Consider the following 15,748-nt stretch of genomic DNA (forward strand, 5'->3'; position numbering starts at 1 on the left):
GCCTATGTTTGGCAGCAGCAAAACCTTCTCCATGTTCTTGCTGAGGATTCTTCTGCCCTCAGTTAAAAGATCTTAAAGAATGAACAGGTGGAATCATTTTTAAAATAACTTTCATATTGTGTATTATGAAACTGCAGTCCAATAATTACATCCTCAGGCTGAACTTATTTCTTATCAATTTCTTAAATTATCTACAAATGACCCATAAGAAAACTGGGCTCCAGCGAGAGGCCAAAAACATATGGAATTTATTACACCTCCCATTCCAAGAAACTGGGGACAGTGTTGTATCAATGGCTTTACATAGAGGTAGCTAGCTGTGCTTCCACTGGAACGGAGAGCGGCTCATCTCTCACACAGCACATGACTATAGATAGCTACTGAATATTCACAGAAGAACTGGCTGTTATTTCTGTATATACAGAGGACTGGAAATGCAATAATTAGCCAAGATATATCTCCTATCTAGAGACAAATGGTTCTAAATTCCTGAAATTAAGCCCTGTGCAATTAAAACTAAGAAAATGTTCCCCAGCATAAATGCTTCTGGATTCTCACTCTCCTGATCCAAATCTTAAAAAATTTAATAGCTAAGCCTCACATTCCAAGAAAACCCCCTTCTGCCAAATACATGCACACACACGCACGCACACGCACGCACATCCATGAGTTCTTATTTTCTTGATAATGCATAAAAAACAAAATCCATACCAATTACCTTGGCATGTAATTATCTTCAATTTAAGCATATGTCCTACTACTTCTTATTTTAAACTGTTAGGTATGTATAGGTCTTATCCTCCTAATATTATTGTAATCTACATGAAGACAAATACAGCATTACATAATTTTGTGCCTCCCCCATTTTTGAATTAGGTAAACCTATTACCTCTAATAACGTTCAACAATACAATGTGCTTTCAAAAGTCTTTTTAATTAGTTTTGAAATGGATTAACATAATTACTCTGCAGTCTCTGAGAATTATATCTGTAAAGTCGAGGGAGGTGTTCTTTGTATGAGGGAGGCTGACTGTGAAGTGGAGCATGGTTGGCATGAAAATTACATAGTCCTAGAACATGCTGGTCTAATTGGGAGAAATTAGGACACCCGGAACTGTTAAATTCCTTATGGAAATGCTACATGGAGTGGCAGGCATTCATATAACACATCAGGAAGGGGATGGGAGGACAAAGAGGCTATATGAGCAGAGGAAATAAAGTAGGATTGGAGGGAAAAAAATTCAACAAAACTCCTTTATCACCCAACTACGTGGCTTACAAACCTGTATATGTGATTGAACGCCTAAAAACACTTCCACTTTCTTCCACTGTGCACCTTGCTGTCCTCTTTGAGCCCACAATTTAGAAGTAACATTGTCTTTCTTGCTGAGTACCTACAGAGATAAATCAAGTAACAGGTGTTAAAATATTCTGTCTTAATAAATTTTAAACATTCAGAATTTGCCCAGGGATTTTTCAAAATTTTAATATCAACAAGAAGTCCCTTAGAGAAAAGTGGGGACAGTTTTCATTAGATGTCTTTGTTTTCTATACAGCAATGTGTCTCAAGGATCCCTCACAAGCTTTATGTAATAAAGGTGTACATGAATATCTGTCAGTCAAGTCCAAAGGGTCTAGGCACCATTTCATTAACTTTTAACTACATTAGCTTTTTAAAAAATCTGACAGACGTAACAAGTGGAATTTTATATATTAAGTAATATTCATGGAGTCAAAATGAAAAGCACCTATTACTTACTAAAACTTTTTTTTTTTTTTTGAGGATGACTTTCCTTCCTCATGCTCTTGGGTTCAGTGGGGACAGTGTGTTATATAATGGGAACCCCTTCAATTTTAACAGCACGGCTGGGTGACAACGAGAGGGCACTGACTCATCCTGTGATGGTAAGAGTTCCCCACCCAAGAGCCTTGACACCTCGCATTCTCCTCAGTACTCTATCCTTATTCTAAAGGGAAATTCAAATCAGTCTCAGCAGACAAATCATCCTGACTCTCCTTTTAGAATGCTCCAAAATGGACCAACTAGAGAGTAACTGAAGAGAACAGGGAAAAGCAGAACAATTCCACATTTTAAAGTAAATGACTTAGTTGGCTTATTTAATTAGTTCACAGCATTACTTTTTAAAAATACAATGTGTACAGCTGAAAGAATTATTCTGGTAAAGGGTTTGTGAAGGTTTTGACTTGTGAAAGTGAAAGTTACTTTTAATGGTTTCCTTATCTCCTTATTTTCGATTCAATTCAAACAGCTATTTATATTGGAGTATAAATAACATTCAAACTACTAATTTTATACAAGTAGCATTTCTAGACTCTTTAGAATTTCTAAGTAATATGGGGCTAACAAAAATATCACTACGGTTTTGGTCTATATAAGTTAAAACAACACGCTATCAAGGTCAAAAAAATATAATTTCTAAAAAAATAAAAATCATTTTTTGATGAGTACTTTGAAAAAGTATGGAAAATAGATCTTTGCATGAATGACATTCTACATACAAATGACTAGGAAAATGTGTTCATGTACAAAAATAAGGATCATGTGCATTGCCATTTTAGTTCTTTGATTACTACTTATAACATTTTAATAATATTCTATAATTTTTCACCTACTAATACACAATTGTACCTGATAAAAAGGAAGTGTATTTCAGATAATTAATCTTAACCACAAAATATACCAGTTAAATAATTCTCACTTTTCTAACGAAAACCCTGCAGTAAGCTGTATTGATTGTTTGCCAAAAACCATTTTTTAAAGTCAATGTAAAACAAATGATAAGCTGTAACTTTAATCCATAAGACTATTGGATGTTTTTAGATTATCAAACATGCACACATACTTATATACAAATAAGTTTATTTTTAAATCATTATTGGTAAGGAGTCTCACCTATAATAAAGAAGGTAATTCTAAAACTTATAAGTAAATTTAATATATTTTCAAGTAAAAAAAAAACTAACAGCATTTGTGAAATATGTTTATCTAAAACTTATTTGGAAAAATAAATAGTTAATGTAGCCAGGAAAATCTTAGAATAAGACAGTAAAAGAATAAGGAGACAAAGCACCTTATATTAAAATTATAATCAAGGTACAGAGGAAGAAGTGGTTAAGCAGCCGGCCTGCAGTCTCTTTTTCTTTCTCTACTGGGGAAGAAAAAAAAGTACGTAACCTACCTGGAATCTCTTTGCAAATATGCTAAACATATACTTCTTCGCTAACAATTTAATGGTATTTGACAAGGGGGAGAGCCCTTTGCTATGCCTGCATTTAGCAAGACTTTCCTGGTCTAAAACTGCTCACAGTAAACAATTCTAGAATTTTGGGATTGGTCTGTCATACATGGCTTCCTGGAAAATGCTACACAGGGTATGAAACAGTACAAATGGAGATGTTTGACAACTGAGTTGGCTTGTTCTCTGTAAATGATGCGTCTATGCGTACTGCTTAAAACCTCCTATATTATATAAGGTATGTCCAATACGAGACAACAAGATCTAGGGATGTGCACTGAGACTCCAGAACCTCTCTCTGATTTGCCTGTGCAACGTGGTCTTCTAAAAGAAACCAGGACCCCCTGGAAAAAGTTAACTCCAGGGAGGGAACAGGATAAAAATAACATGAGTCTGGAACATCTTATTGGACACAAAGGAAGAAAATGCTCAAAGACTGATGGGATTGTCGAAGAGACATAGAAGTCAGCTTAAAGGGTCTCCTGTGAGCAAATCTGGGGCAATTTAAAAATCAATAAATAATAATAATAAACAGTAACAAATTGAATACAAAAAGGACCAATGAATCCACACTGATATAAATCAATAAATGGAGACAGAATTGTGTTGGTGGTGGTAATGGTGTTTTTTATAATAGAAAACCAACCAACAAATGTAAACAGAATAATGAAGTTAAAAAAATCACAACTAAGCAATCATCATAGTAAAATTAATTCCAGTTAAAAGTACCAAAGGAAGCAAAAACTAGCAAGTAAAATTGACTTGAGACAGGATTTTACGTACTATCAAAATATCTCTTCACAAAATATTTATTGATAACAAAGGGAACAAAAGTAATAAGACCTATAGATATCATATACTACCAATGGGATGCAGTAAAAAGAACACAATATTGGTGATACTACAGCAAAAAATATATATAAAAATAAAAAATATATAAATATATAAAATATACATAAACATATATATAGGTTTAACATTGAACAAATCTAAATTGAGTGGATTCTACATATTGGATTAGATTATAATACTTTAAAATATCAAGGTGACAAAAGCCTAGAGAAGATTAAGGAATTATTCCAACTTGAAAGACACTAGGAAGAAATAACCAGGTATGATACGTGATCCTGTATGGAATTTTTACTATAAAAGATGGTCTGGGACAATGGGAAAAAAAAAAAAATAGGAATTCTGGGTGAAAGTTAATATCGGAGTTCTCTGTGAGATTCTTGAAACAGTTTGAATTAGTTTCAACAGTAATTCTGAAACAGTTTAGTTTTTTAATGAAGAAACAATTTGAAAAAGACAACTGGAAAATGCAGCAGCACCACCAACTTGAAGAATGCACATTCAAAGGTCACCGAAGTGTGTACGATCCATTTGCACTATTCTCAGAACATTGGTATTCTCAGAACGCTGATGCCAAAACCTACATGAAACATTTCAAGTTCAAAACTGTCTTACACACAAGCTGTAACCTCAGAATAAAGATAATAACCATAAAATGAACAGTAAAAATTTCCTACTGGCCGTTCAGGTCCAATTCTGCTAAAGCCTTTTTTCAATCATACCATACTGAAACCAGTAAGGTGTGATAATTACCCATTCTCATCTATTAGCAGACTATATTTTAATAATGGTGAATTGTACAGTCTGAATTTTTATAGGGAAAATTTAGAAAGTGCAATTGTCTAAGGACTACCTGGAGAGAACCAACTGTGACACCATTCATATGAGTCCAGAACACCAGGGTACATCTTGGTCCCATGCGTGAAATAAGAGGAGTGAGTATATCAGCCGTGTCACCAAATCTTCCATTTGAACTATCAGCATACAGGTACCAGCCATCTGTGGTATTTCTGGGGAAAGTACAAAGTGTGTATCATATTAAAAAAAAGAGGAAAATCATAAAACGTAATCTAGTTCATCACTGACCATATTTTATTGTTCTGTAAGTTTTCCTAACAGCATCATAATGTTTTATAGCATAATGATGACTCACAATCTTCAGCAGAAATAATTATTCTACTGCTTCTTACCAGTAGCCAGGAGGATGCCACAGTCTGTTTGTTCAAGACTGGCTCCATGTGACCCCTTTCTGCGGACTGGGGACAAAGGTCATGGCCTTCGCCTAATCTCATCCCAGAGGCATTGGGACAGGAGAGTGGGAATTCTTTCCTCCTAGACAGGGTTTGCCCCACCACCACCACCGAGGCTGCCTTTCTGAGGGGGTGGATCTACTGTTTACTTAAAGAAATACCGTGTTTATAGCTGGAGGAGAAATGTGCCCAACACTGGTGGAGATCTGACTATCAACAGGGCCCTGGCCTCCTTTCCAGCACTGCCAGTGGAGGTCCCAGAGCAAATGAAGACGTGGCAGGGACAAGGAACATACGCCCTGCACTCCCTCTGCTCCCTGACCCTGTGGTATGAAGACCTGTCACCACCTTCCTCAAAGCCTTCTTGTCCCGGGGCATTCCCGGCATCCTCCAAGATTCTTAGCTCCTTGACCTTTCAGTTGTCTCCTAGAAAACCAGTGTTTGGAGCAATAAAATTATTTTTGCTTGAGTCTTATTTCTAAGAAAAGGTAAAGAGCTGGCATTGTGGGAATCTTCTTTTTATGCTGTTGCATAAAAAGATCTTTTTAGAAAACAGATCTTAATAGGATGGATGTCTGAGTTTCAGTGCCAAAGTATCTTTTGGAAACTTGGAACACCAAGAGCTCTGCCTCCACTGCCTAAGGAGAGGGCCCCTCCCTCTCTGCCCTCACTTTGCTCCATGCTGCCTGGTTTCCAGCCGGGCCATCAAGTGCCCTGCTCATGTTTGATCCTGCTTGTGCCGCCACCCCCCACATACCTGGGGGCACTGGTAGCTCTTGGGTTATTGCTCTCCCCGGACTCCTTTCCCCTTCCTTGGTCTGTCTGGTGGTCCCCCAGACAGGCACAGCACTACTGAACTCAACGAGTAACTGGCAATGTGACAACAGCCAAGCTGGGGGCTGAGGCCCGGAGATAGTGCCTCGGCCATCCTCCCACACTGGGCTGAGACACAGCCTTTGGGATGCCAGGCCCATCTCTGACCCTGCCTGCTAGTCTTGGAGGAAGGGACTCCTGTCAAGAGAGACGTCTTCAGAGGGGAAACCAGGAGGTGGGACTTGAGGGTTGGCTAATGTAAGCTTCCACCACCACCATCAAGAGGTGAATCCACTGTCACTGGTTGCCCAGAGGTGTCCACATCTTTTTCCAGGAGCACCCACAGGAGGAAGGGAGTTTATTTAGGAACAATTTAAAGAAAGCTTTCATGTCCTAGGGACCTCTTTCATCAGACCAAGAGAGTAGGTTGCAATGATCTAACATTTGTGTGGGGTCGACTCAGGTGCAAGGGAAGTTTTAGCCCAGGCACAAAGTTAGTTTCAAATACTAGATAGTAAATCCATTTTTCTTTATTTGCTTTTTTGGCACAGAAGCTGGTAATCTAGGACCTACATGTGAACAGCTTTATACGAGTATTTTTGTACTCAGGTTTCTTGGGTTGGTACGATACATTATATTTAAGTTCCTTGAACACTGACGATCCCCCTAATGTGGATGATGACTGAAGCTTTGTAAATTCAGGGATGTTTGTGTGAATAAAGTTATTTGATGGTGCCGAGGGAGGGAGGGAGGGAGGGAGGAAGGGAGGGAAGGAGAAAGGGAGGGGAAGGAAGGAAAGGAAAGGAAAGGAAAGGAAAGGGAAGGGAAGGGAAAGGAAAGGAGGGAGGGAGGGAAGGAAAGGAAGGAAGGAAAAAGAAGAAAAGAAAAGAAAAGAAAAGAAAAGAAAAGAAAAGAAAAGAAGGAAGAATTACTCTACTATTTCGATTTCCAATCCATGTATCAGTTGGTACAATATGCACAAATTACGGTAAAGGCTGAAATTACCAGGTCTAATCTGTAATAATTTGGTTGTGTGCTTCTGTTTTGTTTTTTATAATGATATTGCCAATAACGTGGTCAGCTCTGTATGGCTTATTTTCTTTTTTTCAACACTTAATTTTTTATTGAAATAGAATTGACATACGATGTTAGTTTCAGATGTATTACATATTGATTTGACAATTCTATACACTACTCAATGCTCACCACGATAAGTGTAGTCACCACCTGCCACCATGTATTACTACAACACTATTGACGATATTCCCCATGCTGTACTTTTCATCTTTGTGACTTAGTTACTTTATAACTGCAAGTTAAAGTTTGTACCTCTTAATCTATTTTGCCTATACCCCCATCCACTTCCCTTCTAGCAACCACCAGTTTGTTCTCTGTATTTAAGAGTCTGTTTGGTTTTTTGTTCATTCATTTGTTTTGTTTTTTAGATTCCACATGGGAGTGAAATCATATTTTCATGTATGTAAAACGGACGCTAAAGAACTGAATACTTTTAGAAGAGGCACATAAAGGAGAAAAATATATAGAAAAAATAAAACATGTAAAATAGAAAGGAAACTGGCCTGGGGTTCTGTTTACAATCTAAAAGGCTTTCAGGTTCAAATTTAGTCTCTATTAATTTAGGTCAGCTTTACTCAACTACATTTTAATAAGCTGGTAGATAATTTTTAAAGTATGTCTTTTTCCTCCTTACCTTCAAATCAAAAAGCCAGGATGAAAACAATTGAATATCAATGTAATCTTGCCATAAAAGACAGAGTTCATGCTTCCACTTTAAATATCAATTCAAAAAAGAAATAATAAAACATTAAAGACATCTAGGTAACAGAGTTTTTTGAAGCATTAAATGAAGAGGTGATTCCGCACAGTTTGGGCCTTCTGGCACACTTTAACTAGATTTCTTACCACATTCTCACTTCAGTATTATGCTAGATAATATAGGATGTAAATTTGCTACTTATTAAAACCATTTTCATTTTGAAAGTTTTATCATTTTTCTTGGGGAAAGAAATGTGAATCAGTCATAGCAAATGGATAGAGAGAAAACATAAGTATTCATTCAATCCCCACATATTTATTGTCAGTCTTTGCAGTTTTGCCTGCCTGAGGCCCTGGGAATAGGATTGTGAGCAAAGCACACAAAAGGGTTTGGCCTCTGACCTCCTCATTTACTAAGTGGACAGCATTAGGCAGGTTAGTTAACCTCTCTTAACATACTAGTTTCCTCATTTATGAAATGTTCCATATAAGGTCTTAAGAATTAGAAATAAAGGGGCACCTGGGTGGCTCAGCGGTTAAGCGTCTGCCTTCGGCTCGGGGCGTGATTCTGGCATTGTGGGATCGCGCCCCACATCAGGCTCTTCCGCTATGAGCCTGCTTCTTCCTCTCCCACTCCCCCTGCTTGTGTTCCCTCTCTCGCTGGCTGTCTATCTCTGTCAAATAAATAAATAAAATCTTAAAAAAAAAAAAAAAAAAGAATTAGAAATAAAGGGTGCCTGGATGGCTCAGTCAGTTGAGCATCTGCCTTTGGCTCAGGTCATGATCTCGGGGGTCCTGGGATCGAGTCCTGTGTCAGGCTCCCTGCTCCTCCCTCTGCTCCTCCTCCCACTCATTCTCTCAGTCTCTCACTAGCTCTCTTTCTCTCTCAAATAATAAAGAAAATATTTTTTTAAAAAGAATTAAAAATAAAATAAAAGAAAGTCTAAAACAGTACCTGGCCCATCTTATATACTTAATAAATGATAATTGTGATTTGTGGTTATGTCATTAGTTGCTGCTAATGGAATAAACAGCTTAGTGTCCCACAAACCACAGAGGGTATAAGTGAAGATCATTTTTAAGAGGCAGGATTATTATATTAATTTGAATTATGTCTCAATAAATAAGTACTTCCAGCTTCATTTCTTGTGTGCTTAATATCCCAGAATCCTAGGGATATCAAGAACAGGTATAATTGATTCACTGATTTATAGATTCACTGAGACACAGCACAATTTCTACAGATTTTTTCCCCCCAGATTGGCAAACAGATTCTAAGCTTCATATGGAAATCTAAAGGACTGAAAATAGCCAATTTTAATGTAAAGGAGAACAGAGTTAGAGAATTTACTCTAACAGATCTGGTCATTATAAAGGAGGAATAATCAAGACAGAGATGCTGGAGTAAAGACAGGCAAATGGGCCAGGTAAATGGATGGAATAGTCCTGTTCACATATATTATACACCTTATTTATGAAAAGTCTGGTTCTTCAGAGCACTGAAGGAAAGGACAATCTTTTCAATGGGTACTGAATAAATTAGGTGGCAATGTGGGGAAATAAAACAAAATTTGCCCCTATTTCACAGCTTTCAAAAATAATAAATTCCAGGTAGATTGTACCTGGAGTGTAGAAGGTAAAACAATAAAGCTTCTCTAAGATAATCTAATAATATCTTCATAATGTGGAAGTGAGAAAGTTTTCTTTAATAATATACAAAAATTACTAACCGTAAGGGGAAATATTTAAAGATGGACTGTATCCAAATTAAGGATTTCTGTTTACCAAAGATACCAAAATGATGATCAAAATCATCAGTGAATCATCATTAGTGATTGGGAGGAAAACATATATACCACATTTAATGAGTTAACATTTATTGACTGCTTACTTATGTACCATCCACTGTATGCCAGATGTTCAACAGTATGTGGGGGTCTGTGTCTGTGTGTCTGTGTGTGTCTGTGTGTGTCTGTCTGTGTGTCTGTGTGTGCTTGTCTGTGTGTGTCTGTGTGTGTCTCTGTGTCTGTGTGTGTGCATCTGTGTGTCTGTGTGCATGTCTGTGTGTGTCTCTGTGTGTGTCTCTGTGTGTCTGTCTGTGTGTCTGTGTGTGCTTGTCTGTGTGTTTCTCTGTGTGTGTCTGTGTGTCTGTGTCTGTGTGTCTGTTGTCTGTGTGTGCATGTCTGTGTGTCTGTGTGTGTCCCTGTGTGTGTCTCTGTGTGTCTGTCTGTGTGTGCTTGTCTGTGTGTGTGTCTGTGTGCGGTCTCTGTGTGTCTGTGTGTGCATGTCTGTGTGTGTGTCTGTGTCTGCATGTGTCTGCGTCAGTGTGTATGTCTTGTCTGTGTGTCTGTGTGTGTGTCTGTTTTGTTTCCAAAGCAGCACCTGGTTCATAGATCCTCAAAAACTACTTGATAAACAAAATAAATGAGTTTAAAATTAGTAAAACACATGTAGAAATAAAAAGACTAGAGGAGTGGCAGAACCATGGATTCAGATGAAATTATTCATGAAAAGTTGATAATGTGTTTCATGCTGGGGGGAGAAAAACAACATAAGAAAAGACAAAACATAGGGGTGCCTGGGTGGCTCAGTCGGTTAAGTATCTCCCTTTGGCTCAAGTCATGATTTCAGGGTCCTGGGATCGAGCCCCGTGTCAGGCTCCCTGCTCAGCAGAGAGTCTGCTTCTCCCTTTCTCTCTCCCTCTGCCTCTCCCCTGCTCATGCTCTCTCTCTCTCTGTCAAATAAATAAAATCTAAAGAAAAGAAAAGAAAAGAAAAGAAAGAAAAGAAAAGAAAAGACAAGAAAAGACAAGACAAGACAAACCCAACAGATCAGAGACTGTGGAGGAATTAAGTGACTAAAAGTCACAATTCTGGCAGTAGCGATAAAAGCATCCAGTCAACAGTTCTTCAACTGGAGGTCTCTGTATTAATTTCCCCAGAAACTATGCAAGGAAAAACTATGAATGTTTAATTTTCCCAATCCAATATAATCTGATGAAATTCACACACAGAGATAAATATAAATTACTGAAACAATCCCTTATAATTATATACCCCTGAAACGTCACTTTCAAGAAGAAGAAAAAAGGAGATATTGATACCAGGAGATCAATTTGAAAAAGGCAAGCAACACAACCGCATTTGTGCTCTTACGTCACACTATGAACACTGTGCTGGGGTAGCAGTACATCATTCGGTCACCAATCCTAAATGCATTAGTTGTGGGCAGGTGATGTCGTATGTATGATTCCTGATGGAAAGATGAAGAATTACACAAACACTTGCCTCTGTCTGGGATGAGATCACTCAAGCATGTACCTGCAAAGGAAATCAGCTCGCCTCCTGGAATGGGCAAAGCAGTAATGATCACACCAAACAATGCTGTCACCCACAAAATAACAGCATCGCTCCACCAGCCTTCAAATGGTCTTTTCTCATATGAGGTAGGAAGGAGAACGTTTTATAGGTACATATTTTCTAATAAAACATATCATAAACCACATACAAAGTGTTGTAATACTTGAAGGAAGTGTTGTACACCCAGGACTTGCAAAAGTAAAGATTCCAGGTGATGATGTACAAGTCATTAAAAACAGTGATTATAAAAAGAGATCTCGGGGCGCCTGGGTGGCTCAGTCGTTAAGTGTCTGCCTTCGGCCCAGGGCGTGATCTCAGGGTCCTGGGATCGAACCCCACATTGGGCTCCCTGCTCCGCTGGGAGGCTGCTTCTTCCTCTCCCACTCCCCTGCTTGTGTTCTCTCTCTCACTGTCTGTCAAATAAATAAATAAAATCATATATATATATATACATATGTATATACATGTGTGTGTGTGTGTGTATAGATAGATATAGATATAGATATAGATATAGATATAGATATCTTATTTACAGCGCATGCTATTTTAAAGATAGTCTCCCAGGCCTCATGATAATCAGTTTCTGAAGTCTTAACATAAATTAAGCAATTATAATATTGACCTTTTTTCCCCTTTATTTGAGAGTATCTTGGGTATTCACTCAAATTAGTAAGAAAAAACTACACTTGCGTGGACAAATCAAAATATTTTTGAGTTAGGACAACTGACCTTTGACTCTGTACGTCTACGACATCAGGGACATATTCTCTAGGCTTATTCTTTGGGCTAAAAAAATACCTTTTACTTCATTATGATATTATAGGAGTTTTTAACATACCTGATGAGATAGGATCTAGTAAAAGTTATCATGAAGTTTATTAGCTTCATGTGTAGCAGAAAATACAAACTGTTCAATAGTACAATTCTTCTAGAGGTTTCCATAGCATTACCCCAGTATCTGTAATGAACAATTCTTGTGTGACACTAACCGCTCGCCCACCAGAGCCACCAACTCCACTGTGTGAGATGAACGAAACCCCTGACCCACCAACTGCTGTAGTAGGCTTCTTAAGCAAGCCAGACCAGTCAGAGCTCCTGTGCAGAATTTTTAGAATATAAATTAAGGGAAAAGGAATATTCCTTCTTGAGTGTCAAATCTTACTCCCTGAGTCCCCAGGGTTTGAAAGCAGTTCTGTCTGACTCCAAAACTCCACACATGCCATCTGTACTATGCTTTAGTGATGCAGAAGACAGACACACACACAGACACACACACACACACACACACACACACACACACACACACACACACACGGTTTCTATTTGAACTTATTGGTCCTTTCTGAAATACACATCTGATCCTACCATCCTGCTTAGAAATCTTCAATACAGGGATACCTCGGTGGCTCAGTAGGTTAAGCATCTGACTCTTGGTTTAGGCTCAGGTCATGATCTCAGGGTCGTGGGATCGAGCCCCAAGTCAGGCTCCATGCTCAGACAGGATTCTGCTGGAGACTCTCTCTCTTCCCTTCCCACTCCCCCTGCCCCCTCAATTCTCCCTTTAAAATAATAAATCATTAAAAAAAAATCTTCAATACATCTTTACTGACTCAAAAACCCTTCAACTAAACCATATGACATTATACTACAATAAAAAGCATCCGTACAATATAAATCTAGTCACTAGACACAGTGTCTAAATCAGCTGACATTGCTTTTTTCATAGCACAGCTTTCGCAATAAAGGAAGCAGTGAATTAATTTGCATTCTGGTGCAATCTCTTTCTATCATCACGTATTTGTAACTAATCATACACAGACCAACATTTTATACTGCACTCTACATAAACTGGGTCAGATTTTTGTGTGTGTGAAGGCCACACAGTAAATATTTTAGGGTTTGTGGGCCATAAGGTCTCTGTTACAACTATTAAACGTCTGTCTTTGTAGCATGAAAGCATCCACAGACTGCTTAAATGACTGGTTATAGCCATGCTCCAATAAAACTGTATTTACAAAAACAGGCTTCAGGCAAGAATTGGCCCATAGACCATCCTTTGCTCACCACTCTTCTGTGGATAAAATCTCCATTCATCGGGATCGGAGGAATAACTTTCTATAAAAATATCTGGCATCAACTTTCACATATTACTTTACTCAGACACCCAGATTTATACCCATTGTAATGTTCATGTAATGTCTTGAATACATTAAGCACTTTCTTTTCTTTGTCTCCCTTATATCTGTCCTTTTCCCGGGCACAGTTACACAACCTCTGGTCTTGGTCTGTCCTCTATACTATCTTGATTTTTCCTCCACAATGTAACTTCTAAGCCTTCTCAGATTCCTAGACTCTAAAGTCCTTGATTCAAAATTACCCCCACACCTAAGAATTTCATAGCATTTATACATAACTTTTTAAATGTATTCTTCATATTACATTTTAATTCACTGAATATAAAGCTTTATTCTCCAGTAGATTTTACACATATCAAGACACTGATTTTAACTTATTTATCCACATCACCTTGTGAATCCAGAAAATCTTGTAAAGTCACTTAAACTCAATTGGTACTCAATAAATATTTCCTGAATCTGTTGCTGAAGATTAAATCATAGTGTTAGAGAATTCTTGTTTTTCTATATAAAAATTCTCCTTTACAAGCGCAAGTCATCTCGATTTTTAAAAAAAGGACTTACAATTTTAGCAGAGTGCTTTTGGGTTTCTCTTTCCTAGTCTCATGAAATAAAAATGAAGTAATGAACAACATTTGCTGAAATTTTATACAACCACCTGGGGTTTTCCCAACTCAAGTTCAATATCACATGTATCAAAGCCAACTATTTTAATTAGGAGCCCCCACAGTTCCTGTTTCAATATTGTATGACATTCACTGCAGAAAGTCTGTGTGAGGCAAGTAAAACACACAAAAATAACAATGGAGAAAATTTAAGGTCGAAGAAATTACATAATATAGTTGTATTTATTTATTTTCTAATTTCACAAAACAGAAATTTTGAAGGCTCACTAAAGTAAGCCTACTCTTTATAAAATAGATTTCAGGCCAAAAAACACTAGTTTCTGAGATGTAAAAAACAGAGCATTTGAGGTTTTTAGGTCAGTCTTTACATTGTAATCTTTCAGTTAGAGAGTATTAATAATAGTTTGTCGTTCAATATTTGTAACAAAGCTGAGAAGCTGGGATTGTGACCACTACTACTTCACAGATAAGGAAAATTAAATAATTTGCCAGTGCTAATTCCTTAGGTGAGTACTGAAATCACGACCACACTTAGATCCTTCTCCCCATGTTTTATATTCTAAACTAGTTTCTAAGTGCGAGATCAGAACCAGCTACGTTAGGATTATCTGGGAACTCACTGTAATCACCAGATCTTGGGCCCTATCTCAGACATACCGAATCAAGGACTCTGGAGTAGAGCTCAGCAATCTGTTTAACAAATTCTCCTGCTTATTCTGGTGCGTGCTAAGTTTTGAGACCCACTGTTCAAAACCACTTACACTAACAGCTAAAATAGTATCTATAATTCCAAGTTGCCAAATCAAGATGCTAATTCAAAAGGAAACTTAGAAAAACAGACATTCAAGCTTAATTCTTCTTCACAAAATGAACACTCTGTGGAAAATAAATAACTATAAGATTAAAGAATTTCCTAACACTTGTTTTACAACACCTCATTTTCTTTTTTTTTTTTTTAAAGATTTTATTTATTCATTTGACAGAGAGAGAGAGACAGCCAGAGAGAGAGGGAACACAAGCAGGGGGAGTGGGAGAGGAAGAAGCAGGCTCCCAGCAGAGGAGCCTGATGTGGGGCTCGATCCCATAACGCCAGGATCACGCCCTGAGCCGAAGGCAGACGCTTAACGACTGAGCCACCCAGGCGCCCCTACAACACCTCATTTTCTATTACATACTGCGTAGAACACAGGCACTGTATTCTAGTTAAAAAAAGAAAAACAAGTTGGCTGAGAGAGGTATAGGTTAAAATTCTTAGTCACATATATTTGAGAAACTCAATGAGCAATTCCAGGGTACCATTTACACACACACATACACCCACACAGAATTTGCTGTAAATAGTTCTTTAGGAGTTCTGTCATCAGTTCTCCATTATACTTTAAAAAAAAAAATAACTCACACATCCTTAATGTATTTGACCAAAAAAAAAAAAAGGGGGGGCTGGCACATTTAGATAAGTCCTCAGTTAAATATCTGTCAAGTGAATGAATAAAACAAAGGAACAACTGATGACTTGTTTGTGAGAATCACTAGATAAACAATGCCTTCTAATAAAATTTTCTGACCTAGATTTCAAAAGAAACTAAAGTAATTTAAGTTTTTGAGAATTTAAAAATAATTTTTAAAATTATACTTTATCAGAAATGACATGAATGCAAGAATTTATTCACATGTTACTATGAA

General features: G+C 37.5%; 1 protein-coding gene across 2 annotated transcripts in view; it reads right to left on the reverse strand.

Annotated features, from left to right (window-relative positions):
• MALRD1 (MAM and LDL receptor class A domain containing 1) overlaps positions 1-15,748 on the reverse strand; it is a 747,156-nt gene that overhangs the window by 441,916 nt on the left and 289,492 nt on the right. For both annotated transcript variants that reach the window (XM_040645358.1, XM_040645357.1), the window contains exons 22-23: positions 4,960-5,116; positions 1,284-1,394 (exon numbers count right to left, since the gene is read on the reverse strand). In XM_040645358.1, the coding sequence (XP_040501292.1) occupies positions 1,284-1,394; positions 4,960-5,116 (268 nt within the window). The remainder of the gene's footprint in view (positions 1-1,283; positions 1,395-4,959; positions 5,117-15,748) is intronic.

This window comes from Ursus maritimus, unplaced genomic scaffold, assembly GCF_017311325.1.
Source record: "Ursus maritimus isolate PB19 unplaced genomic scaffold, ASM1731132v1 scaffold_31, whole genome shotgun sequence".
Classification (NCBI taxonomy): Eukaryota; Metazoa; Chordata; class Mammalia; order Carnivora; family Ursidae; genus Ursus; species Ursus maritimus.